This window comes from Propithecus coquereli, unplaced genomic scaffold (genome assembly GCF_000956105.1).
Source record: "Propithecus coquereli isolate 6110/MARCELLA unplaced genomic scaffold, Pcoq_1.0 Scaffold344, whole genome shotgun sequence".
NCBI lineage: Eukaryota > Metazoa > Chordata > Mammalia > Primates > Indriidae > Propithecus > Propithecus coquereli.
The window spans coordinates 921649-946631 of NW_012149108.1; the positions used below are offsets into that span (position 1 = coordinate 921649).

General features: G+C 49.9%; 1 protein-coding gene across 1 annotated transcript in view; it reads right to left on the minus strand.

Annotated features, from left to right (window-relative positions):
- Window positions 1-10010: 10010 nt before the first annotated feature.
- Window positions 10011-24983, minus strand: part of TENM4 (teneurin transmembrane protein 4) — a 431524-nt gene continuing 416551 nt past the window's right edge. Inside the window, exons 28-31 of the mRNA XM_012651003.1 lie at window positions 22607-22903; window positions 19558-21172; window positions 13703-13845; window positions 10011-11041 (exon numbers count right to left, since the gene is read on the minus strand). Coding sequence (XP_012506457.1) covers window positions 10283-11041; window positions 13703-13845; window positions 19558-21172; window positions 22607-22903 — 2814 coding nt within the window. The 3' untranslated portion in view covers window positions 10011-10282. The remainder of the gene's footprint in view (window positions 11042-13702; window positions 13846-19557; window positions 21173-22606; window positions 22904-24983) is intronic.

Sequence of the window (24983 nt, forward strand, 5' to 3'; positions counted from 1 at the left end):
TCTGGGGCCCACCCCCTGCCCCTGGGCCTTGAGAATGTCCTAGAATGCCTACCCACTGTGGACAGGGCTGCCTATGTAACTTGCACAGCCCAGTGCAAATTGGAAATATAGGACTCCTAGTTTAAAAAGAATTTCAAGATGGTAACGGCAGAGCATTAAACACGGGCCAGGCCCTTCTGAGCACAGGGCCCTGTGTGACCACACAGGTCGCAGGCCCAGGAAGCTGGCCCTAAGTTTGGAGTTGAACAAAGTCTCAGATAAACCTGGTGTCTGCTGAAAGGTGGTTGTCCATCCTCAAACTTCAGTGAATGAACCCCCTTCATATCAGGAATTCCCTGACTCCCCAGCTTTAAGACATAAGATCAATAGCCTAGAACTTGGAGTTTGGTAAAACTGAATTTGAATTCTGATTCCATCACTTAATAGCACAAATAACAAACATCTCTGGGCCTCATGTGGCTCCTCTGTAAAACGGGAGGCAAAGACCTGCCATCACTATTGCTGTAGATTCAGACGAGATGAAGTGTGGAACGCACTGGATCTGGAGCCCACACCTACTGTGTTGCTCCCCCGACTGAGCCACCCTGCTTGTCCTCAGAAGCCTCTGATCAGAGAGAACGGGGGCACACATTGGGCCTCGCGGTTGGGTGGCGCTTGCTCAGTGAGCAGGGTCACCGTGCGGTGAGAGCCCAGTGAGCTCCTCCTGAGTGCTCTGTGGTCTCTGGTAGCATCAATAGAGTTGGGCAAGGAATGAAGGGAGAACTAGGGAGACTCTGGAGAAGCCCTTAGAACATAGACTCACTGTGGGGGAGATCCAGTCCCTGTTTATGTGCATGAATGCTTCCTGTGCCAGGGATACGGTGACAAGCAAAACGGGTGGGGTCCTGCCTTCCATTAGCTTCATGCTTGTGATCACTGTGTCCTGTTCCCAGCATCCCTTATTAGCCGATGGGCAACCAGCATTTCCTAGGTGCTGCGAAACTGCACCATTTCCTTGGATGGACATGAATGCAGGTTGTGTGCTTTCATGCCCAACAGCCGACACCTACGAGTCCGTGGCAGGCTGTCCTCAGGCTGCCAGAGCTCCTTTTGCCTGAGTGCAGAGAGCTAGAAGTGCCAGGGAAGTGACATCCCCAGGGGCAGCCCTTAATGATGACTGACAGGTGCAGGTGTCAGTACTCAGCCGCCTGCCCCCGTGGGGGACAACTGTCAAGTGTGACTTAGATTGTTTCCACAAGTCTCCTACAGGACTCAGCCAGAGTTCCTGTCCTGGGATTTTGCTTAATTTCACCCCTTGACTGGCCCTCTTTCTTTTCTTGTTCCTCATCTGCATTTGTCTACATGTTTTTCCTAGGATCGCTTCCTAATAACTTACTTTCTGACAAATCCTCATCCCAGGATCTATTGATGGAGAAATCCCCCACCCAAGATAGAGAAGCAAAAAGGAGGTAGCAATTGTTCCTGGCCTTCATGTTACTACAAAAAGCAATGCAATGGGTCAGAAGTCATTATGAATGACAAATTAATTACTCTTGTTATAAATTAGAGTGCACTCAAAATTGTCCTGTAACATGATCACTCTCTCACTGGCACTGTGAGATGCTTTATGAGTGGGGAAACGGAGGCAGTATTCCTGCTTGCTGGTTTGTACACCACCACTACCTGTATTATACCAAATCTACATAAACCCTGGGAGTGGTCCTACATGTAAATGTCAACTGTTGTGTGTTTTGCTGTGTGAAAAAAGTTGAGAAGTGGATCAGTAAATTTTGGCTTCACGCCTCCTGGAGTAGGTTCCCAGGACTGGGGCTCAGAGGCCCCGGCTCCCCCAGGCCCACACGAACAGCACACCTTCCTCTCAAAGGAATGTCTTCCCCTCTCGTCTAATCCTTTCTGACTAAATACCTCTTTCACGAAATTTCCTCAGATTGCTTCCTTGCTCCAACTCAGCCCAGCTTGAGTTCTCCTTCTTTGGCTCTGTGGGAAGTGGTTTTTGTTGGAACCACTTTCTTAGCACTCAGACACTCCTTCTTCTCCCACCCCCATGCTGGCTGGAGTCTGAGTTTCTAGCCTAATTCACAGGCTGGTCACCCAGGAGCACACTGGGAGCCTTCGCATGGGTGGGAGCTAGGGGCGCGGCCTGGTCCTGCTGCCACAGAGTCACGGCTGTGGGCAGGCGAGGATGGAAGTCCCCCAGAGCTCAGGCAAGTGTGGACACCAGGGTATGCGTCTGCCCAGCGGCCCCGCCAGGTTGGGAGCCTCGCCCTGTATGCCCCTTCCTTGGGGCCTGGGCCTGCACCGTGGGCATGGAAGGGATTCTGCTCCCAGTGGCCCTGCCCCAGCCGGTTTATACACTCATGCTCGGTAGTGCTGGGTCCCTGGCTCCCCGCCCTGCTTCTGACATAGAACTAGCAATGCCCCATTCCCCAGACAGAGCTCATGCTTATGGCACCTCTTGACTCAAGACTGGACCTCAGGCCCCCTCTCCAGCGTACTGGGTTCTAGCAAGCTTGGATGCTGAGGCCTCTGGAGTAGTGACAGAGAACACATGCTCCTTGGTATCACAGAGTCTGTTTTCTGAGTCTTTCTAGACTCTCTGAGCGGGTGGTGATGTTTATACACAAAGGGTCCTGTGTTGCATCTTCTGGTCTTCTAAGACTGCTTGGGGTTGTATCTTAGACACACACACAAAGTGCTCATTATATGGTTGTTGATGAATTGTAATTCTTCCTCCAGGCCTTTCAAGGGGCTGGCGAAGGCATTCATTCATACAATTATCCATTCTCTTTCTATCTATCCATCTACTCAGTCATATAATAAATATCTATACCTGAAAGAATGACTCCATTTCCTCAATTCCCATATCACAGATTATTACCCTAAGAACTTAGATATTTATTAGAAGCAATTTCAAAACTGCTGTTGGGTCTTGGCCCCGAAATGGGTGCACTTCCTAAGTCTGGTAGTCCTGGCAGGTGGCATATTTTGAAAGCTCTACGTACAATGTCAGCTACTGACTTCCCAATGGGTGGGATGGGCTTCGAGATTATCGGGCAGGTAGGAAAATGCTTTTATTCTTCCAAGTGGATTTAAGACTGTATTGTTGTCCCTGAGAATTGATATTTGTCCTTGCAAGGTGTACGCATGTATCTCCACAAATATGTTTTGGATTTGTGAAAGGATAAAGAATGTATTTGAAACTTCTACTGCCCTTGAGACCTTTGAAAAGGGCTAGTGCCCACCCTGGGGTAATTCCAGACTGATTGACTCAGGCTTGAGAATAAACACTGGACTGCATGATGGGGCAGAGGTTGGCCCTCGGGTAGGGACGGAGTTTCCCAAGGAGTAGAGAGAGATTTTGAGTGTGGGGGCTGGAAGGAGAGACCTCCACAGAGCTGACAGTGCGAGCACTGGGAACAGAATTGGGGAGGATGTGACCAAGTGGAAAGTCCCTTAAGAGGCTAAACTTCCTAGACACTCCTCTGGATGTGGGAGAAGACATGTCAGTACTCACTCTTAAAGTCTTTTCCTCATGTGTTGTCATTTTCTCCATGGCCTCCAATGGGTCACGGAAGTCCTGACCACCCATCCAGCTTTGCGGGTGGGGTTACAGAGGGACGTGAGGACGTGGGGCTTGCCGGGGAGCGGATGCCCTTGTTCTCTGCGTCTTCAGCTGTGCCATGACTACAGCTGAGGCGGCCAGTTCAGAGGAGGCGTGGCCTCCACTCAGGAGGGCCTGGAGACAGTCGCCTCTTTCTCAAATACATTGGAGGGTGTGGGCCCGTAAGGCAAAGGAAAAGCTTACCTTAGGTGACCCGCTGGGCACTGGGGACACACAGAAGATTACACACAGTCTCGGTCAGCCTTGAGGAGCTCACACCCAAGGATGATCCAGTCTTGAAAGTGCCTGGCACGTGGCAGACGCTCCGTGAGTGGGAGGGGAATGGACAGCGAGAGGGCTTTGGGAGTTTATTTCAGCTGGGCTTGAAGGAGCGGTGTGTGCAAAGGCCGCACAGGTGTGAGCGTCTGTGGGTACACCGGGGGTGGTGCGTGACCCCACGCAGCCGGCTGCAGTGGATGTGGGGAAGGAAGGGGGTGGGGTAGAGGAGCCGGTGCCCCTTCTCCATTGGCTGGAAATGGTAGGTTTCGTTGTCTAAGGGCATCTGGAGTGCCAGGCCAAGTAGCTTATTCTGCATACAGTATAAATGGTGGTGTATTTATCAGTGGTTCTTAAAGCCTGCTGGGGGTATCGGTATCACCTGGGAACCTGTTAGAACTGGAAATTCTAAGGCCACATCCCAGACCTACTGATTCAGAAATTCTGGGGGTGGAGCCCAGAATTTTAGTAAGTTTTAATAAGCCTTCTGGGTGATTCTGCTGCTGGCCAAAGTCTGAGAACCACTGGTGTAGTGGAAACGGTACTAGACTTTGGAAGGAAGGTGGGCTGGGCTGGGCTGCAGAGGGAGGGAGGTGTGAGGGGGCAGCATACACTGGGTGACAGTCTATTGTGTTCTGAGCAACGTGCTACATTATATGCCCTTTCCTTTAAGTGATCAAGAGGTAACCAGGAGGGGTCTGTATCGCCACGCCCTCGTTACAGATGGAAGACCCAAGGCTTGGAGAGGTTAAATGATTGCTGAAGCCAAGTTCTGTACCCAGTTTGTCCTGATTACAAAGGCGGATTTTTCCCCACCACTGCTGGTGCCTCCTGGCACCACGGAAGAGCAATGGTCCGGACAGTGTGCCTGGCAAGCCCACGGGGGCCTGGGTGCAAGGAAGAGGCTCAAAGCTTGAAGCTCCTTCCCTGAGGGCCTGGTGGTGGGTCAGTCCTGAGGCTAATGGGAGAGAGATGAAGACTTCTGCTCTTATTCCTGTCCTCAAAGGACAATCATTTGAATTTTCATAAGGTTTGCCATTCACACTGGGGGGCTGGGCTTAGCAAATGTACTTTTCCAAGCGACCAGCTGTTGTCCCTGACTCCTACGGCAGACAGGTTAAATGTGAGGTTAAGTGAGAAAAGCAGGGTGAAAAATTACCTGTATGCTGTGATTACAACACTTTAAATAAACAACAACAACAACATGAAACAGAGGGGGGGAAAACCCAACGCTAAAGGAATTTTCTTCCTTTCTCTAAGTTGTGTTATGTGATTATAATTATCTGCATGGTGAATATACATTCGTTTATTTTAATGGTGCAACAGGTCACACCCCTCATGGGAGGCACTGGCATAGTGGACAACCTGTGTGTCCAGTGGTGGGGCACAGGCCCTCTCTTCAGGGCAGGGTCGGTTCTCTGGCCCCTTGGAGTCTGTGCCCACCGAGGACAGAGGGGACAGGCTGTGGCCTGGGAGCCATGCAGCACTAGCCACATCAGAGGTGCTGTGACATTCATCTCATCCAGCTGCAAGGTTAAGCCTCAGGGTCTCTGTGACCCTCTGGAAATCCCTCTTCAGGACAGCTATGACCTGGCAGGCTTACGAGGGACTTTGGGGTCCATGACTCAGTCTTCTTCCAGGTTCTCCTGATAACAGGTCCTCAAACAAACCAGAGGACAGGTTCTGGGCTGGGACTGGTGAGAAGAAGCCACTGTCTCCAAACAAAGGCCACCAAACACCTTTAAACACAAAATAGTCTTTTATTTGTCAACGAAGGCTACACAGGATCACTTCTGGTTTTGTTTTTATGTTTTTTTTTTTTTTTTCTAGAAGGTATCTACATCTGCATTTATTTACAGGCTTGTTGGTATTTACACAGTCAAGATACAGTGTTAGAAACACAAAAGTGTTGAGAAAAAAACTTCTCAAAATTAGTTCCAGACTTCAGGAAAACTATTTCCACATGGTAAGGCCAGAGTCTCCAGTGTTGGTCGTCCAGAGGCAGCTTGGTACAAAGTCCTTTTGCCGAAGCTGCGGGTTCAGAAGTCCTCAGAACAACAGGCAGATTTAGAAAGGTGGGATTCTGGTGTCGGGTGAACCCAGGACTGCTGGGGCCCCGCCAGACACCTGTGACTCAGCTTCTGCCAGGATAACTGAGCCTGCCCGAGGGTTAGTCCTCCCTTGGCAGTTTGCCCTCAGAATAAATCACATTTTCTGGGGGACCACGAGGTCACCCAATATCATGCCTTTGGCATTCCAGAGGGGGTAAGAAACACAACACTGGCCCCCGCCCAGGCCTCTCCCCCACTCTGATCTCGCACATTCATCATGAAACCTAAGAGCTCACCATTCTCTGGGGCAGTCAAGTACACAAGGCTGGTTTTTGAGAATGTAAAGGTTGGAGAGGATAAAGTTTCTCTCTATCACCTGAGCAATGAGTCTTTAAAATGAGTTTGCTGTTTTTGGAAGGTTAAATGAAAGGGCCTTGAACTGCAGCGTTCTTTTTCTAATCCCCTCCCCTCCCATAAAATATAGATGAGTGTATAAATCTAGCTGGGAATTGTGTGCCTAGAATGGAGGGCTTTTGTCCTAAGGAAGATCCCAAGGGAAAGGAGAGTCTGGGTTCTTTCTGGGACCCCTCAGGAGGCGGGTCCCCTGGCCAGGACTGGGACCAGCTCCTTGGCCTAGTGGCTGCAGTGAGGAGTGGAGAATGGACTGGACTTTGAGCATCTGCTGATCAAATCCCAAAGCCCAGGACCCTGCTGTGTGCTCACAAGCTCACTCCTCCTGGGCACAAAGCTCAGCGTCACCACCCTCACCACGTGGCCACTGCAAAGGTAAGGCTGCAAACGGTAAAACTGCATTCTAAGATTTCACATGGAAAGCCTTGTCTTTGCATAATGGAAACCCCTGCCATCTATAAAGGTGATACTTAAAAGTCACGGCTGAAAAGGTCCTTTCTTCTTCTTTTTAAAAATTCTTATTTCTTGTTCTCTGTCTACAAAACATCACCCAGTTTGACTCTCCTCCCTGCCCTGCCATCACCTTCTGCCGGTGCCCCGTCCTGATGATCTGAAAGCACACCTCCTGGCCACTCTCACCTTCCACTCAGTTTCTTAGAGAGCGTTTCAAATCCTCCATCCCTAAGTGGAAATTGGGCACTGGTGTGGTCCTTGGGTTACCTGTTAGCCAACAATGCTGAGAGACAAGGGTCAGAGGCTGACAAAGGTGCAGTTTACCATGGAGTTCCTTCCCTTTCTTCCTGTTGTCCCAGCTCTGCCTGCCAGTGATGTCTGTTTGGAGGGTGGGAGAAAGGAAATCCCCTGTGAAAAACAAAGTTGGGGAATCAGTAAAGTCCTTTCCAAGGGAGCAGCAGAGGGACTGAGGATGAGGGGCCAATTGGCAGCTGTGCAGGGCAGGGGAGAAGGCAGGAACTATTCTAAAGTGGACCTTCTGCTAGGGTCAGAGGCCAACATCCTGTGTGGTCATGAACCCAGGCCAGTGAGGGAGGGCTGGTCACGCTCACAAATGGACAGACTTTGGTTGGTTAGTGCCCAAAGGGCAGGTGGCATCAGGACGGTTGATGCTTGCGGCCTGCTAAGTACAGACAGGGAACTCTGGTTTATGCCTTGGAAGTCCCCTCAACACGGGATTGGAACTGCTGGTCTCAGCAGGAGGACAGACTGAGAGGGGAGGCACTGAGCTACCCGCCAGCCCAAACGAGAAGCGACTCAGAAGGGCCAGGGCCAGAAATGCCATCTCCAGTACAGCAGCAACCAGGTGAAGCGAGGTGCATAATGCTGGCTGTTCCACAACTGAGATCCTTTCTTTGAAGCTTGGGGATCCTTCAACCTCTCCCCTACAGAAGCTGGGCCTCTGCGGTGGTATGTAGCCCAGGAAAAATACAAGATCATTCCTTTCAGAAAAAGGAATGTCCAATAATTCTATGTGTTTGATCCTTACAAGTTCACACTATTCCTTTGGGGAGGGGCAGTGGAGGAGGGACAGAGAGGGGTGGAGAATGTAGCGAGATGGTTCCCCTGGACCACATGCTTTCTCTGACCTCCGGGTACACGTCCCCAGCAGATCTTCACTGATGTCAGGCAGCCAGGATGGGGCTGATAAACTGGGCAGGAGAGCTCTGCCTTTATATCAAGAGTACATTTTGAGAGGCATAAGTCTCTTTCCAATTAAAAAAAACTGTGTTCTTCAGGCCAAACTGTTTTCCAACCCATCCAAAAACAATCCTGCCAGATGGGAGCCCCCATCCCAGCTCATGCCACGCACGGCGGGCCTGAGGGGCCCTGTATCTGACTCAGCAGAGCTCTGGACCAGAGGCAACGGGCAACCAATGACAGACAGGCTGAGGCACACTGTTGCGGCAGTGTGACTTTTTTTGGAAACAGGAAGAGCACTTAGCGAAACACATCCTTAATCCCAGTGGGAGGATGTAAGGCGAAATCTCCGCTCCCCGAGAAGCTCTGGATGCCTCCCTCTGCCAGCAGAACTCAGACCACACGTTGCTCCAATTCTCATGCAGTAAGAGACCTTCTTGGTTTCATTAACTCGTGTAATATTCTGGAGACTCTGTGAGTAAGGCTATAAAGGTGCCATGAGCTTATCAGTCCAACAAGGTTTCCACGGGGAAAAGCTCGGACTCAGAATTCATTTTCCACACTTAATGTAAATGTAACCCATAAAAGTCCCATTTTCTAAGAAGCCCAGCTTAAAAGGAAGCATTTGGCTTCTCCTCCTGTCTCCCAGAGCCTCCTGTGAGTGGTAATGACAATGGCAATCAGGCAGATGAACCAGGAATGGAATCCTTGAACAAGGAGCCCTCGCTCATGCTGTTCCTCTCCCTGCCCTCAGGTGGGGGCTGTCCTCACTCCTGAAGGGGCTCAGGCCTCTTCCTGATGACACAGGCACAGGTCTTCGTGAGAACCACGCCAGCCTGGCCTCCCAGATCCATGGGCACTCGCCTTGGGAACTGCCCCTGCGTCTGGTGGGCTTGCACGACACGGGCAGGCCACACCAAATCGGCTCTCCCTCCCTTCTCCTTATCTTTTACAAAACCCTGGCTGGGCATCTCTAGAGGTGAAGCTGCTCTAGAAAAACTTCAGGAATTTCCTGCAAGCTCATCTTGCTGTATACCAGCTCTGCAATTAGCCTGTATACGAGAGGCAGAGGGGACTTTAGGAGCTGGTTAGAAGGATGCTTGGCTCATGCCTTCCTCTCTTTGGCTGACTTTTTTTCTTAAGCATCTTTCCAGAATCAAAGGCCACCAAGAACCTCCTGCCACACTCCTGTTTATCAGTGGTGACAACTGAGCAGTGGAGGGAAGATACCAAAGTCACGGGGAGAGGGATTCCCCTCAGAAGGCAGGTTATACCCTTGCCACCACTGCCATCCCTTTGCATGAGTGGCCTTCCTGTCCCTGGACATGGTGCCCACAATGAGGGCTTGCTGTGCAGTGCTGGTTCTCACATCTGGCTTTGGGACAGAGGAGGACATGAAAAGGAACTTCATGGAAGAGCAACTAAGCACAGACATCCTGGGAGCTTCCCCCTCCTGGGGAGGATGGAGCTCTTGGCCCCAGGATGTTATGTCACCACACTGGGGGAAAGGACCTGGGAGACACTTTCTCTATCCCAGCATGGAAGTGGCACCGACGACTACACAGGATTTGCAAAAGGGGAAGGGGGTTTCATTTAGCATCAAATATAAAGCTTGGACAGGAGTTTGGGGCAGCTTGAAAAAGGTGCTGAACGACATCATGAAGTTCCCCGGAGCAAGATGATGCCATTTGTGGTCCGTCCGGAGGCACAGAACGCAGTGAGTAAAAACCCACCACTTATCTATGGGAGCTTAGCCAGAGAGTCTCAGGTCTACCGACCCTCCTCCCAGGCCCCCTTGGAGGGGGTGTTGTACTGGCCCATCACCATCTGCAACCCTCACCCCTGCCCAACCCCAATTGAAGAAGAAAGGGCTGCACATGAGACAAGTTAGCACAGACACTCGTGTCTCACATCATACTGAGTCCCCAGGGACGGACAGGGACACACCCAGGAGATGTGTCTCAGAGAAGAGAAACGTACCCCAAACAACAAGGAAAAATCATCTAGGAAAAAGGGGACAAAAGACAATAAAGTTTTCATTGTGATCACACTACAGAAAAAAAAATACCTTCTGTTCTTTGCAAAAAATGTGTGAAGGCCAAATTTGTGTTTTTCTTTTCTTAAAAAAAAGGATGTTGCATGAATTACAATGCAACTAGTATCTTTTTGTTTGTTTTCTGCACTTGTTAAAAAAAGGATTTTTTTTTTTTTTAAAGTACAACACAGTCAGGTATGCGGCCACAAAAGAGTAGCTGTCTTTGGCAAGAAGTCCAGGCCTTGGCCCTCTCTGTCACCTTCGGCCCATCTCGCTCTGTCTCATGAAGTGGATGTTGTTGGCGCTGTCTGACAGTTCTGGGTACTGCTCGACGGAGATCACAAAGAAGCCGTCATAGCCTTGCACCCGCCCTGTGCTCAGCACCTGCTGCTTCTCCCCCTCTGTCCAGGCCCGCAGGCCCTCCTCCCCTTCCCGCAGTCTCTGCTGCTCGCGGGCCCACGCCTGGCGCACGGCTCTCTGCCGCGCCAGCTCCAGCACCCGCGCCTTCTCCTCATCCAGCGTCGTCCCGTAGCGGGTATTCAAGCACAGTGCCCCATACTGGAGCTGGATGTCTGTGTAGCGTCTAGTCCTGCCATTGAGCATAGTGTTGATCTGGGACACTGTGACGTTGACCCCATTCTCTAGGGTTCGCCGCCCCCCGCTGAGGCCCAGGATGGCCAGGTCGCCTTCTGAAGGCCCTGGCTTCACAAAGTAGTGGGTGTCCACTCCATCAATGGTGAAGTGCAGGTTCTCTAGGTAATGGGCATTGTTCAAGATGGCAGCAACCCTCCGCCCATCCTCGTTGGCCACACTGATGATATCTGTGGTCACTCGGCCATCCTTCAAGGCAAACTTGACCCCTTTGCCAAAGACTGAGCCACTGGATGCAAACTTCTTCGTCTCTGGGGCCTGCTGGCAGCTGGTGATTGTGGAGCCATAGAGCTGGTCAAAGCGTTCTAAGGTGACGAAGGCCTTGAGCTGCTTCTGCACTTCACACTGTACCCCAAGGATGGACTGGTGGGGGAGGAGAGTGAGAGAGAGTAAGACAAAGGGGAAAAAACCCAAGAGCCTGGAGAATCAGCTCCAATGATGAAGTCAAATCCACACATATTTATTAACCTGCAGCATCTAGCCCTACCGCTGACCACAGAACATCCAGCCTTCCTTCACCCATCGGTTCACCCACCCTTCTATTCCAAAACTAGGGAGCATCTAATCTGTGCCAGGTCCTTTTCTGAGCACTGGAGACACAAAAACGAATCAGACATTATCCTTTCTCTTTAAGAACTCATCGTTTAATGGGGAAAGACAGATATGACAACAATAATTGCAATCAAATGTGATAACTGGTGATCTAAGAGAGGTCACACTAACAGTTATAGCTGATGTTTCCTGATCTTTGAGCCAAATGATTACCATTCCTTGTCTCATTTGATCTTCATAATAACTTTATATAGTGGGTGCTGTTATTATTCCAATTTTATGTGTAAGGAAACTGAGGCTCAAAGAGGTTGTAACTGGCCCACAGTCAGACAACGGATAACAAGGTGACATGCAGACCAGGTCTGTCTGCCTCTGGAGGCGCAGTTCAAGGGCTGCTGGAGCAGAGAGGGGCAGACAGAGGTCGGAAGCAGCTCAGCCTGAAGGTGGAGAGGGCTGTGGGGCAGGCAGGGTTTGAGGACAGGCTCATCCTTGGGTTGAGACTTGAAGGATGAGGGGGTGCTGGCAGATAGAGGAACGGCAAGAAATGCGTTTTTGGCCAGAAGGCATAATAAGGCAAGAAGCAGCGATTTACATTAACCCTCTTGCCCTGCTGTATTGCTCTCCATGTTTACACGTGATTTTCAAGGAGGGCCTCTGCCCCATAGCGCTTCCCTGAGGCTCCTCAGGTGGCCCTGCTCTTGGCTGCTTTGGGGGACAGGCTGGGCCCAGCCAGCGTAGCGTGCCATCTACCCTTCCCTCCCAGGGCCCGGGGAGCTCAGGAAGCCATGTTCAGGCTCCAGGGCCTTATCAGCAACTCAGGGAAATGGCTTTGGAAACAGGTCCATCGGCTTCTCGCTGAAATTAAGTCCTCTTTATAATTAATAGAACCCTGTCTGTGAACAATTATTTCCTAGAGTTTCACAAAAGCTGGAGTGCTCAACAACAAAGATCTCCAATGCTTGCCAAGGGCAGAAATCAATAATTCATTGACAGGCGAGGCTGGCAGACGGGCAGGCGGAGACTGGGCTCTGTGGAGTGGGGGGCAAGAGGCAGGAGAGCTGCGCTGCTGGGCTCAGTCCTGGGAACAGCAGGTGGCAGGACACCTGGGCAGGGCCTGGGGTGGTGGGGACGCGAGAGGGCTGGGGCAGCACAGAGGGGCAGAAAGAGGAGGGGCCCTGTGGCCAGGCAGACTCAGATTCTCCGTAGCCTTTTGCCACTTCCCAGCTGAGTGGCCGTGGTCAAGTTTCTCTCTGAACCCTGGTCTCCTCATCTATAAAATGGGGAAAGATACCTAATGCATGGCCGTTTACTTCTTTCAACCATTTATTTATTCAACAAAAGTTGAATACTGCTTGCTAGCCCATATGCCGGGTACCAGATGAGACCCAGTACTTACCTTCTTGGGGCTCACAGTCTAGTGGACAGACAGGAAGGAAAACAGGCATTAAAATGTAGTGTGGGTGTGTTTTGCAAGAGGAAAATAGAGGGTGCCACAGAGCACCAAGGTGCAGAGTCTCATTCTCCAGAGGCTGGTGGGAGGAGGCAGCTAAGCTGAGGCCTAAAGGAATCAGTCTGGATTATGGTACATGGATGTGAAAGTTTCCAACCACCAGCAACATGCCATCTGGCCACCCTGCTTTTCTCCTCAGTCTGTTCTCCCCTGGGCAGGGACCCCCTTGAAGGCTTGGTCTCTGCCTGACTCACCCCTGAGTCCACCGGGCACAGCATGGGGCTTGGCACAGAGTGGGCTCCTCGTAGAGAATTTGAGAATGGGGTCAGAGAGGAGGGGAGAAATGAACAAATGGGTGCGTGAAGTGAGCAGGTGGGATGAGACTGTTGTTAAGGACCTTTCTAGCTACATAATAATTCTGAGTCTTTGAAATTGGGTCACGAAAGGAAGACAAGAGAAAGTAATGCATTTTGAGCACCTATAGTATGCCAGGCACTGCACTCAGCAAGACGATACAGAACAGATAAAATCTGGGTTTGAATGCCAGCCCCATCCCTTTTTTGCTGGGTGGCACTGGGAAGGCCTCAGGCATAGAATCCGTACAATGAGAACAATAATACTGTGGGATCTTTGTGAGTTAATTTAGGTAGAACTTCTCATACAAGGCCAGGTGCATTAAGGTGCTCAAAAATTCACATTTTCATTTAGAACACACCTTGTCTCCTTGCACTTTTGTTCTGGATAGTGACAAAGGCGTCCTATTTTTGTGGAACTCCAAACTCAGTGTAACACACAAAGCTCCTTAATGAAGCTCGTGAGTGTCTGTGTGCTGTTACAGCTGGGTCCCCAGTGGCTTGCCTAGGGGCAGGGTCACTAAGTAGTTGCTGAACAGTCGCTGGCAGGCACTGTGGAGGCACCACATTGGTTTCCATCATTGGCCCAAGCTTTCCTGAAAAGCTGGGGGATCCCCTCCTGCAATGTCTGAATGGTCTGGGGAGTAGGCAACCATGTGTGGGAGTTACCTTGCTGTTGTCCCACTCCTGAGTTTTCATGTGTGTGTGGACGAGCTCGTAGGATGGTTCCATGGCATCCATGTCTGGTTTGGGATAGCCAGGGATCACGTTGTGCAGCTGGAATCCAAAGGTGAGCAGCCAGCTGTTGACATCTGGCCAGGAGAGAAGCAGAAACACCCCGGTGGAGTAAGCAGACCTCAGATGCGACCCGTCCTAATCACGTGGCCTGGAGTTAGGCTGCGGGAGCAGAGGGTGTGGAGAGCTGCTGGTGGAGAGCCAACCGTGACACACACTTTGGAAGATTTCATCGCACGAAAGCCAAAGGTACTCCTGGGACCCAGCAATCCCCCTCCCAGGTACACACCCAAGAGTAATGAAACTGAAATAGAACCTAGGTTTGCAGACTTCCCTTTCTACTCTAACTTCATCTCCCAGTAACTCTAGCTTCATTCCCAGGGCCAGCTGTTGATGGATGAAAATCCCCCACTTCCACCCCAACATCAATAGGAAACACTTGCAAAGGACAGCCATACACACAGGGAAGATTTTAATGACTGACTTGCAAAGAGAAGATTCACTTAAGAAACAAACCCCCCTCCTCTCCCAACCTTCTTTGCAGCCATTAGAGCCAAAGTGCCACTGGGCATGTAGATGTCCTGTACCCGAGATCAGAGTTTTCCTCCTGCTCCTGCCTGTCATTTACTCTAATGACCCAAGGAGGTCACTTGACCTCCCTGTGCCTTCCTTTTCCAGTATCTGTATTGGGCTTGGGGATCTAGTCTCAGAGGCAAGGGGCTAATTGGTTTTATAACATTCCTTGGGGTTACTAATTAAAAAATACTAGGTGTAGGGATAGACAGGATTCTGCCATGAGCAGTTAGCTCACTGAAGAATGGAATCAGGAAGCCAAGACACAAGGAAAGGAAAGGGGGCTGAGGGTGTGCCAACAGCTATGTGGCGGGCTGCTGCGGAGCACCTTTTATGTGCCAAGCAGTGTCACGTAGACCCTCACCTTGCACACTCAGGACCCTGACATGGGCATGGATAACTTTGGCAAAAGGAAAAATATTAGAGGAGGGTGGAAGACTTTCACTTGGACAGGCTGACAAGTCCACACGCAGAAGGTGGCATTTAAGCCAGACACTGAAAGCTGTGTAAATTTTGTCAGGCATTTACGGAGAGGAAGGGGGCACTTCAGACAAAGGTGACTGTACAAGGCAAGCCCTGGAGAAGGGAGGTGAGTGCAGAGTGTTCAGGTAACCAGAGAGAGCAGCTCAGCAAGGCTGAGAAAGAACCAAAAAGGAAAATTGTGGCTGGAACAGGAAGAGCCTGGGATGGTGGGTAGGAGGTTATTTGGGGAAAGAGAAAGAGAGAGAGAGAGAGACAGATACACGCTGTGTCCCAGCACAGCTCAGCCTTCCTTGCAAAGGGGCAGCTGAAGATGCCAAAGCACTTGTCGACCAGAGACTCAATCCAAAGTCTGGGGGAGGCAGGATTTTGAGTTGAGCTTCAGAGCCAGGCCCAATGTTGGCTTCTTTGCAATGGAGATAGAGCCCTAGTTAGGGAGGTCCTGTGTAGGTCTAGGCATAGGTGGAATTGTCTTCCCCTACCACTGACTTCATCCCAGTGGTGGGAGTGACCTGTGTCCATGTCACCATTTGGTCCATGTTGCTCTCCCATTCAATAACCTCATGTTTGCCCTTGACCTTATCTAGCTTTGTTTTTGTTGTCCTAGGGCCTCTCTCCTGGTATGTGACCTGGTAGCACCAAGGTGGATGGTGATAGAGAGGGAAGCTTAGAAGCCCAGGCTCTACTTCTTCAGTCTTCCTAGGCAAGATCATGGAAGGGGAAAAACAAGGTAGCTGAGGCAAGATACACCCAGGTCCAAATTCTGGCTCCCCAGCTTCTAGACTGTGTGAACTTGGACAGGTTACTCAACTTTTATGAGGTTTAGTTTCCTTACCTGCATATTGATGATAAAAATGGTTTTATCCATTCATCTATGGAGAATACTAATAGCGTTACCACGTGGGGGCCGTTAAGGTCAGAGCTGTTCTAAGCGTGTACACAAATTTTTGGATTTAATGTATTTTGAAGAATCCAGCTCAGTGCTGGCTCAAAGGGCGTTTTCTCTATGTCCCCTAACCCGCGCTTGCACGTCCTGGGATCTCCATTTTCTCATTTGGAACAGAAGGGGCTTGGACCAACTTTTCTCCAAAGTTCCTTTCCTCGCTGAGTTGTTGAGAGTCTTTGATTCTATGAATCTTGGCAGATGGTTCTTTGGGAAATTAAAACAAACAGAACAGGGGGGAAAACACCCTACAAAGCCATTTTGCCTGAGGCTGAGAACTTGCATCTGCCTTTGTACTTGCAAAGCAAAGCTTCTATCAGGAATACTGCAAACTCCCAGGAAACCAGGGGCTAAGAAGAGGGCTGCGCCTTAATTACAAGTGATGGAAGGTGGGAAACTTTCCTATTAAGCCTTTAGGAAAGATGCTGAAAATGAATTTATTCACAGATTTTTCTACAGTGCTTTTCTGAAGAGTTGGGAATTTGACTCTCCCTCCTTAGGATGTAAGAGGTAGACTTTACCGCCGTCCCGGACTCCAGTGTTGCCACTGGGGAGTGATGCGCTGTGAGCAATAATAATCGCTTTCATGTCTGCACAGCTTTGTTCTTCACAAAGCGTATTCGAGTCCTAGAATGGGGGTTTCGGAGTCAGAGCAGAGTTCTAATCCAGACTTGCCACTTCTGGGCGGGCCAGTTACTTTACCTTTCTGAACCTCACTTTCCTCCTCTGTAAATGGGGTCAGTGATCCCCGCCTCCAGGCAGCAGATTAAATGCAATGATGTACACAAGGTACCTGTGGTGGGCAGTTTTTGGTTCCCTTCCCAGCATCCCATTCTGTCTTCTCTTTTGCTTTTGGAGTATTGAAGTAGTTTTAGGGAAGCCGACACCATCTAAGGGGTTGGTAACGGATCATGTGCCCAGGCAAAGCCAATCACTGCATTCTCTCTCTCCAGCCATAGTGACTGCTTCAGGGAGTGTCATGTGACCTAAGCCTATCCGACTGGAATATATCTCAGGACGCTTCAAGAAATTTTTGGAAAACAAGATGCTCTTTTTTTTGATTATTATCGCTGGATGTGAACGAATATGCATGTAGCCTACGTGAAAGCTAAAAGGTAAGGTTTAGTGGGAATTAGTATTATCTTGTTTCTTATTAATGATTGCAAATTTTTTTTCAATCTGCTAAAAACTTGATTGTTTACATGAAATCTCTCTTGAGTACACCATGGTTTTTCAAACTGTGGGATATGACCCACTATGTAGTGAAATCAATTTTGTGTGTCATGACCAGAATTTTATTGAAATGGAATAGACAAGACTAGAAAATATAAAAGAGTGCATCATATTCTTACATATGCTTTTGCAAACCTTTTGTTTTAGTGTTTTACTGCAATGTAAAATATTTTTCTTACGGTGGGTTCACAGTCAAAAAAATCTGAGAAAAGCTGTCTTGGATCGTGTCATCTATGAAGGCAGGCACTATGCCTGACTGCCCTCTGGATCCTTAGCACAGGTCTGGTACAGAGTGGATATAAGTAATCTAATATTTGCTGATTTAACTGACTAGAAAATAGAACACAAACTGAAAATGTTAGGTGCCCCTTGGGTGGTTGGTTGCTTTGTTAAAAACTGTATTTGGAGACCAGCATGATTGTAGTAGAAGGTGTTCTGGAATCAGAGAGCCCTGGATTAGAGTGTTAGCTTCATGGACCACATTTGTGTGACTCTGAGCAAATCCATCATCGTTTGGAACCTCAAAAGTTCATCTGTGGAACTGAGACAATGACAGTGATCTCACAGAGCTGTTGCAAAACTTAAAAGAGATCATATCTGCCAAGTGCCTAGCGAGTAGTTACTCATGTTAGTGCTATTCTGAAAGAAGACCATATGTATATGGTGGTGTACAAAGAAAAAGGGAGGGAGAGAGTAATATTTTGGCACACTGTAACAATTTTTTTTTTGATAGAAAAGTACATTTCTTATTGCAGTATTTTTTTTTTCCAGCTACAGCAACCTGCCAAGACATCTCACAGGAAACTCATTGGAGGGTGAGGCAGGGGGTGTGCTTAATGCAGACAGATGTAATAGAAATGTCATCTCAATCTGTCAAGCTTCTCTAGGGCTGGCAGCCGAGTTGAGCGTGGTGAAGGCTGTGAAACATTGTTAGGATATTCATGTTTATCCATAGGCCCCAAGTATGTTTTCATTACACCTGTCCACCACCTTGTTCTCCCTTCTTTCCCATGTTAGGACTCCTGCTCTCAACATGACAACGTGGAATTCTTCCCTGAAAAAGGAATCCTCCTGTTTCTGTGAGCAGAAACAAGGTCCAGACTGGGCCACCAAATTTAGAGGCTGGGGAGCCATGTCTGTAAGCGGCACTCAAGTGAGCCAACATGTCGCCCTCTCTATATTTCCGTATGTGCTGTCCCCTCAGCCTGGAATGCCTTTCTCCCCATTCCCTGATGTCTGCCCACCCAGAAGCTGTGCTCAAATGTCAGCTTCTCTGTGGAGCCTTCCCACAACTGTCTGGGCAAAGCTAGGCACTCCTTCTCTATGCTTCAATGGCCATCTCTGCAAACCTTTGCCATGGTCCCCCACCTCCTTGGACAGCAATTGTCTGTCTCTCCTCTTACAGTGAGAATTCCTGGAGAGTAAGAACCATCTTTATTCCCAGTGTCTAAAACTGTGGCTATACAGAGGACACACCTGTGGGATGGCGGAAACTGCCATAAAAGAGGGGGCAGGAGGATTGGGTCACAGACAGCGGAGGGGGAGAGACTCCTGGGTTTGTGAGTTGGGATGTGCCCAAATTTTGGTGACCACAAATTCTCTTACGTCAAAAGTGCGGGCTGCACACCCTGCACACTCAGGTTGGTTTCACCATAGTGGAAGGTGGGGCTCACTTTTTAGATCAGAGGGTGGAGGAAAGGAAACCAAGGTGAGCCAGGTATTGTGCTGGGTCTGTTATGCGATGAACTGCACCCTGCCCCAACCAGGCCGGGCAGGTGCTTATTTCTATTTGTTCCATGTGTTCTTTGCTCCCCTTTCCCTCTTTTCCTGGCCTCCTTGGATTAAGCATTTTGTTAGTCTTCCATTTTATCTCCACATTGACCTATCAGCTATGCCTCTGTTTCAGTTTTTTATCTTTTCAGTGGTTGCTCTCAGGTTTATAACGGGTATATTTAACCTACTGGAGTCGAGGTAGGTATTCTAACTTCAATTTACAGATCAGGAAACTGGAACTTAGGATAAAGTAATTTTTGTAACATGGTGGATCCTTCACTCAGTTCTGTCTCCAAAATCTGAATTTTCCATCATATTGTCCCAAATTGAGAACTTACTATAATTATTTTTTAGCCATACCTTAATCAACTTATCAGGGACTCGTAAACAGCTTGATCTCTGTGTCAGAAACTCCCAAAGTACAATCCAAAGGATGCATTTCATGATGAAAAAGGGCTTTCATGGTCAATAAGTTTGAGAAATAGTGGGAAAATATATTAAACAGTTCTCTACTATAGGACTTTTCAGGGCTTTTCATAAACTAAAATGAATTATAAAGAAGTAGTAATGGTGGTAGCCCTTACAAATTTATTTGATGCCAGAACCATTTTTTCCAGAGCATTCTTTGAACTAGTATTTCTTCAAATATGCTTTGGAATATGCTGCTCTAAGAGGAAGGCAATGTTTCCTGTCACCCCATACCAGCTTTCTCAAGGAAGATTAAGCCTTGTCAAATGACCAGAGCAATGCAGTGAGTCCTGGTCCCTGAATGAGCCCCGATCCTCACCTGTCATGAAGCACTTGATGTCCTGAGAGTTGCTGATGGGATTGTTGTTCTTAAACATATAGAGGTTGAAAGGCATGACGTTGTTGCTACTCAGGTGCTTCCACAGCTCGTGGTCTGGGCTGGTCCACCGCCCAGCCAGCACATCATAATCCCGGCGGCCCATGTGGACGAGCTTGGTGAGTGGATCGTAGAGACCCCCATGGTAGCCGATGATGATCTGGAAGTTGGGGTTGGTATCCATGTAGATCTCCCCGTAGGCTGTGTACAAGATCTGCTTGATCATCAAGCCTGTTCCACTGAAGACAGCAAGAGGGGTCCCGATGTTGTCACAAGCTATGTAAAACTCATCGCCGCTGCTCAGCTCCATGGCAAAGAGGTGTCCTTGCAGGTCGTAGTAGAGGGATGTTATCTCAGAGCTGGAGTGGTTGTAGAGGTGGGTGACCTTGGTGGGGTTGGTCAAATCTGCATAGAAGAACTGCAGGTGGTGGCTATGGGTGCTCTTGCTGGACACTCGCCGTCCCAGGCCATCGTAGCGGTACCTGACACTCCAGCCACCAGCCCGGTTGTAGGCCTTGATGAGCAGGCCAGCTGAGTTGTACTCGAAGACGTCACCACCCCGCTGCCTCAGGAAGCCATCCTCGTCCATCTTGTATTGCACATCACCCAGCCTAGTGATGCGGTCACGCAGGTCATACCGCAGTGGTGTGAGCCGTGCACTGTTCCCAGGGCTCAGTAAGTGGAGGTTCCCATTGAGGTCATAGCTGTAGCGCCAAAGTGGCTTGTCATTGATGGAGACTGTCTGCAGCTGGCCGTCAGCATCGTACTCATAAGAGTAGCGGGTGGTGTTGGCGTAGGGTCCCACCTTCAGCTCCTTCTTCACCACGCGCCCCATGTTATCATACTGGACAGTCATCCAGTACATAAGTGAGCGGAAAATCTCATACTGCACTTCCTTCATCCTGCCGTACGCATCAAAGTGCTTGGTGTGGGTCATGACTGCCGTGGTAATGATTTGGTTAATGTCATAGTAGATGACACCGAACTTCCCGAACTGCTCTGTCTTGCCTGACACGTCATCGTAGCGATAAAGATCAATGGGCAGCGGGGTCTCATTGATCACGGCCTGCATGCTGGTCACACGGAAGCTGTTGTCATAGTTGTAGTCAAAACGGGCATTGACCATGCCCTCCTCGGTAAAGCGGAAGATCTGCCGGTCGATCAGGGGCCCAATCTGACGGTAGCGGATGGTGCAGGTGAAGCCCTCATTCTGCAGATTGATGGTCTTCAGCATGCCCGCTGTCTCGTCATAGGTGAAGCTCACCTTGGTGGTGTCGTACAGTGTCTCGGCCAGCTTCGACAGTTTGCCATACTTGTAGATCACCCTGCGGCCGGTGCCCAGGTAGAAGGTGTGGAGGAGGTGCCCATCCTCAGTGAAGTCCTGTATGACCGAGGCATTGCCCTCAGGTGGCTGGTAGATGTTCCTGTAGTAGCCCACCGAGCGCATGGTCTCCAGCGTCTGCCGGGCCACATTGGGCATGGTCACAGAAGAGAGGCGGTCGTTCTTGTCGAACTCAAAGATATACTGCCTCTGGCTGTGGAGGAGCAGCACCATGGACTGCAGGGAGAGAGAAGAGGGTGGTGAGGAGGAAGAGTATCTAAGACTTAAAGGAAAGGAATGGAGGCCAAGGAAACTGGTGGTTCTCCCAAGTTGTGCCCAACCAGGGTTTTCCAACTGAGTGCTGCAGGACACTGCGCACAGGTTACAGATGTGCTAGTAAGCTAAGGCTTCCTCTCAGCCCGGCGGCCTTGGCAGGGCCCAGGCCCCAGACACTTGGGGCTTTCCTATGCTGATCAACCTTGTGTGTTTGCCCTCTTGTGCGGTACAGACCTGACCTCCCTTGTGTGCAACAAGGTGTGAGAAAGGTTGGGAACCACAGGACCAAAGTATCTGTAACAGCTCTCTACTGGCTTCCTTGCTCCAGACTTCGCAAATCAATCTTCCGACTCGAGCAAGTACGAGTTCCCCAAAACACAGTGTGACAATGTCTTTTGTCTGCTAAACAGCTTCTGTTGACTCCCTGTGGCTTAGGGCATAAAGACCATGTTTGAGAAGGGCATTTAAGGCTTTTCACGCACCATCATTTATGTAGTAACAGGTCATATGCCCACCCTCGGCTGGGGCAGGCTGTGATGGGAATGGGAGAACCTGGTTTCTAACAACGGACTCATTGTGTGGCCCTGGGAAAGTTCTTCCCCTCTCTGGGTTTGGCTCTTCCTAGGCTGGATGACCTCCAGGTCTCTCTCTCAGCACTAGCACACGACGTCACTCTCGGAGACACTCACCCTTCATGGGCCAGGGGAGGCTCACCACAGAGCAAGCAGAGCCTGGGCCCTGCACAGGGGACCAGGAGCAGGGAACAAAGCATGGACCTGGGGACTAGAACTGGGTGTGAAGGGCATGTTTTCTCAGGAGAAAGCCAGCAGGTAACAGGCTTCTAGGCATCAAAGCTACAATTTTCACCTATTTGGAACCAACTTTCGATTTTAGGTAATTTCTGATTCTTAGCCCCTGGGATGACCTGAAGCAGAATGGATTTGTTAAGGCCACGCCCAGCACTAGAAGTTTAGGATTAAGCACCTGCTCCCTACTGAATGATCCCAGGCTTTTGTCTGGCTCTCCATGACTGGATGGCACCGTGTGCCCTAGACCTGGGAGAAGACCTCTGCCCTGGGTCTGAACCCTGAGTCCTGCTCTGTTAAGTCCACCTGGAGTTTGTGCCTGTTCCCAGCTCTGCTCTATTGGCCAGGCCTTTCATATTCTCCTGCCCTAGGGTCCCCAGCTGTGGCACCATCACTGGGATCCTCCAGATGCCTTTTGGGACCCCCTGGCCTCTGCAGCAGATTTTTCCTGAACATGTCTCCTTTTGGAGACCACATGGGTCAGATATATCCCCCTAAAAGTCAGCAGGCTGGTCCTGGCCACGCATTGAGCTACAATGACTGGCCTTCTATACAGCAAGGCCAGAGATGGAGGGAGACAGACACCTGCCTTCTCTAAGTACGTGTAGCTCCACGTCTTCCCGTCGGCGAAGATCCTGGACGTGACGCGCCCCGCCTGGTCGTATTCCATCCTCTCAGACATGATGCCCCTCTGGATGCCGGCAATGTGGCCACCAGGGGAGTATGTCACGTTGACACCATTCAGCCTGCTGCTGGGTGACCAGAGGCTGGGCCGCCCCGCCTGGTCGTACAGGATCCGAAGGGTGAACTTGCGATGGTCATCATAGATCTTCTCCGTGCGCGTCACCCGGTCAAAGTCCAGAGACAGAAGGTTTCGGTTGTGAACCTGGAGAAGGGGTAGGAAGGAAAGAACAAATTACTCTGGATATTAAGAACTGTGGTCTGACTGCCAATGTGGCTCTCAGTTGTGCTGAGAAGCGCCTGAGTGGAGGAGGCAGCCCAGGTCCTGGGCATCAACAGACATGAGTCCCGGCTATGCCACTTGGCAGCTCTGTGACGTTTCCTCATCTGTAAAATGGGAATAATAATAATGCCAATCGGAGAGGGCTGTTGTGAGGATAAAGACAATGCAGATGTTGAGCAAATAACAGCTGTGACTGAAGAGGACCCCCGTGATTTTCTAATGTGATTCTGCTAATGAGGACCTGTAAAAAAAGGCAGATCCTCCTTGGCTCCTTCCTCAAAAGGGAGCTGCCAAGTGAGCCCAGCACATAAACACCTGACCCATCTAGTCCATGCCAGACACTGTGCTGATGCTAGACACTGAGGGGACCAAGGCTGACGAAGTGAAGGGACTTGCTCCGGATCACGTGGCTGGTGAGTGACTAAGTCCGGGCTTGACTCTCACCACTGCAATGTGCCAACAGACACTCCATGGTCCTCCGAGTAAGTCCTAGCTTTCTGGGGGCTCTGGACTTCCTGTCCCCTTGAGGTCTGTCCTGCCCTTGCAGCACAATTGGGGCTTCTTGATCACCTTGGTCAGTGCCCAAGACATCTTCTTCCTGGAGGCGCCAGGAGGCAGTGGCTGTTTGAGTCTGGGTGGCTCCTGTGGCTGTGGGCTGGCTGGGGACACAGTCCTGGCTCTGCAGCACTTTGTCCCTGCCTCCAGGACCGGGAGCCCCTTCATAATCTCCACCTGGGCTGCTAAGTCAGCGCACAGTTCAATTTCCTTTCACAGTCAGAAAGGTATGGCTCCCACAGAGGTAGCAGTAAGTCAGGGTTTTCATATTTTGATAAAGAAATAGCCTTCGGGGGCCTGTTTTTGTAGGTAGATCCGCCCCCTAGGCACCGACTACCTGTGAAACGCTGCCAGGCGCTGAAGCTACAATGCTGGTTCCCGCTAATTGGAGCCTGGCCTTATGGGGCGTGTGGGCACATTCTCTGTGTCTCCCACTAGTCACTGGATGAGTCTGACAAGTAGTAAGGAAGACCCCAGAGGAAAGCAGATAATTGGGTCACGTGATGCAAAGCGGCACGTGTGGACTAAGGTAATGACAGGTCTTCGGTGGCCCTGTGTGGTTATAAAAGGGGCCTAGGTCTAGGAATTCACTCACGGATTCCAGCCGCCACTTTGTGACCAGCCTTTCTGTGTGACCTTGGGCAAGGGCCTTCCCCTTTCTGAGTCTCAGTTCGTCTGCATCGTAACAGAGCCGTTTGGAGCATTGAAGAAACTTAAGTACGTGACTTTGTGCAACGCTGGGTACATAAAGGTACTGAATAAATGGTGGAATTATTTCCATTAAATGACAGCCAACAATCATGGTCATTCTCCGAAGAAGGAGAGACATGTGTGTCTCCTCCTTTTCCCTACACAAATGCTAAGGCCTTGAAAATAAAGATTTATAATGATGATGCTGAGACGACTTTCGCTGTGAATGGCCTGGTTATAATCAGGTTGCCTTCCCTGGGGTAATCAAACACAATTGCAGAAGCAAAAACAGTGTGGCAGACAATTCCCATGAAAAATCAGAAGCGTTGAAGGCTGAAGCTGTGTTCTTTGCGGAGAGGGCAAAGGAAGATACAGGGGCTGTACTACTAACAAGAATGGGGGCCTTGTGAAAGCGTCTTTTGGAAGGTCCCCCTACGACTCCTCTCAGGGTGGTGCCACCCAGCCCGCTGGCCCCCTCGTCCCCTGGAGGACCTCTAGTGAAGGGGAGCTGCACCTTTGTGGCAAAATTAATAAAATTAAATTAAACAGCTCACCGGGGAACCGTCTAATGCTTCCTGTGCTCGGCAGTGACGGCAATGAGATTATTTCACATCTTTCTTTATTAGAAAAGTTCCCAGTTGTATAAAAAATGAGCTCCATTATGGGGAGGCACACCCGGCTAACATTCTAATTCCACATGCTGTCGCTGTGGGTGGCCATTTATTTTGGGAGGACACGTAGATGTGGCCACCCGACG